Source organism: Echinops telfairi, unplaced genomic scaffold (assembly GCF_000313985.2).
Source record: "Echinops telfairi isolate 266 unplaced genomic scaffold, ASM31398v2 ScPeMD7_7465;HRSCAF=8503, whole genome shotgun sequence".
Taxonomy (NCBI): Eukaryota; Metazoa; Chordata; class Mammalia; order Afrosoricida; family Tenrecidae; genus Echinops; species Echinops telfairi.
Genome location: NW_022111365.1, coordinates 4,616,122 through 4,618,171, shown reverse-complemented (window position 1 = coordinate 4,618,171; position 2,050 = coordinate 4,616,122). Strand labels below are relative to the sequence as shown.

Here is a 2,050-nt window from a genome sequence, read left to right as displayed (position 1 = left end):
CTTCAGAGACAGGAAAGATGAAATGCAAGCTATTGGGCAGAGATGGGGAACAGAAACACCACCCCGGGGTCACCAGGTGCAGAAGCTCAGAAGAGACAAGACCCTTCCTCTTTTGCCGACAAAGAGGAAACCTTCCCCTAGTGTCAGTACTGTGAACTCTGCCTCCTAAGTGTGAGAAAGTCCGTGTCTGTTTGTTAAAGCGCCCAGGTGTGGCATTTCTGCTACAGCCCCACTAAATACCTCAGGGAGCCCAACTCTACCGGCTACACCTTCTGGCAAACACGCTCTCCAGCGCCTTCAACAAACCCTCGCCAGAGACGCTCTCACACTTCTTATATTAACGCCCTCACACTTCTTATATTAACGCCGGTTGTGCTGTGGGGCCAGAGCGGGGTACACAAAGCAGGGGTGGGTGGGAACACTGCATCACACAGACTAGGGAGGGGGATGCTGGGCCAAGTGTCCCCAAGTGCTCAGTCTCGCCCGCCTCCTTCCTCTCCCACATCCCTCTGAGCACCACTTCGGAGTTCTGAGGCATTAAGTCCAAGGACCGAACTGCAAGAGGCTACACATCCACATCAAACAAGGTGAGGGCAGGCTCCTGGCCCGAGTGGCCAGGGATGTCCCACCCCCTCAAACCCCTTTGGCCAAGTCCTTTTCTGGCTTCTCAGACTCCAGCGATGGGCTCTGGGGAGCTGGGGTCCCTGGGCCAGCTCCGTGCTGGGAAGAACATTGCCCCTAACCCCTTCTCTTTGGAGTTAGTTAGGAGCATCTGCACAGGGGTGGGCTTATGGGCAGTAACGGGCGAGCCCACGGAGAGACCGGAGAGTGGACGGCAGTTCCATTAGAGCAGAGTTCTCGCTGCCACGCGTGCCGTGGGAGGAGCAGGTAGTGGAGGGGCACAGTGCCCTCTGCGGCATCCGCCGTGGACTGCTCAGGTGCCCCGCAGCCGGCCTCCGTTTGTGCTTCCTAAGGGTTTGGAAGGAGGGTGATGGGTGATGGCCCAGGCGCCCAGGGGCTGTCGCGACCCATCACGCCACCGCCTCTTCCCGGGCTGCCACAGTCCGTCCCTCCCCCGGCCCGAGAGCCTCAGACGTGAGTCTGCATCCGCCGCTGCAGGGGCCGGCTGGGGTCAGAGTTCTGGGAAGAGGACTGGGAGTGGTGGGAGGACGAGGCAGAGGCCTTGCTGGCCTTGTCAAATTGCACGTAGCCGTCCTGCTTGCCGCTGCTGCTGACGCTGCTGTCGCACTGCGTGTCCAGGAAGGAGCTGCTGTCGCTGAGGGAGCCCCTCTGGAACTCCCGCTCGCAGAGCTCGATGGACGAGCTGCCCATGCCCAGCACGAACCTCTGTCCGTAGTCGTACAGGCGGCTCTGGCCACTCAGGGTGCTGTAGATGTTGGTGAAGGACATGCCGGTGGGCACGCGTTGCTTGCCCGCGGGGCGCAGGTCTGGCTGGCAGCTGGACAGGGAGATGGTGGGCGTCGAGTGGTGCTCTTTAAAGGTGTTGACGCTGTAGTAGCCGTTGGTGGGGTCCTGGGAGGGGTGAGAACAGGAGGTGCATTAGTAGGCAGAGCCTGCACTCAACCCGCAGGGGCCTTCTAGCGGAACCCGCATCTAGCTGGGGCACACACGGAAGCATGGGGCACGGAGAGCAAGGAGTGGAAGTGGCCTGCGGTCACCCTCACGGGGCAGACAGCCAGAGCATTAGCACAGCACGGTGGGATGGAGAAGAGAGGGCTGGCACGGGGTCACTGGCAGAGGAACGGCCCTGAAGGAAGAGCAGTGGTGTGTGTGTGTGTGTGTGTGTGTGTGTGTGTGTTGGGGGTGGTAGGAGGGCGGCTCTTAGACAGATAGGTTTTCTTTTGTGAGGGCAATGCAAGATGATTTTAAAATCAGACAATCAGAATTCAATTGTTTTTGCCAGAACATGGATTCTTGATTTTGAAATGTATGTGTGAGGAAGCTGTGGGTGAGAATTAGGAACATTCAACCTTCCTTTTCTCCAAAGGGAGAAAGAGAGCAGGGCCCTCTTACCCTGAACCCGCCCCTG

General features: G+C 58.9%; 1 protein-coding gene across 1 annotated transcript in view; it reads right to left on the bottom strand.

Annotated features, from left to right (window-relative positions):
• Positions 1-337: 337 nt before the first annotated feature.
• Positions 338-2,050, bottom strand: part of KIRREL3 (kirre like nephrin family adhesion molecule 3) — a 171,643-nt gene continuing 169,930 nt past the window's right edge. Inside the window, exon 17 of the mRNA XM_045283646.1 lies at positions 338-1,533. Coding sequence (XP_045139581.1) covers positions 1,090-1,533 — 444 coding nt within the window. The 3' untranslated portion in view covers positions 338-1,089. The remainder of the gene's footprint in view (positions 1,534-2,050) is intronic.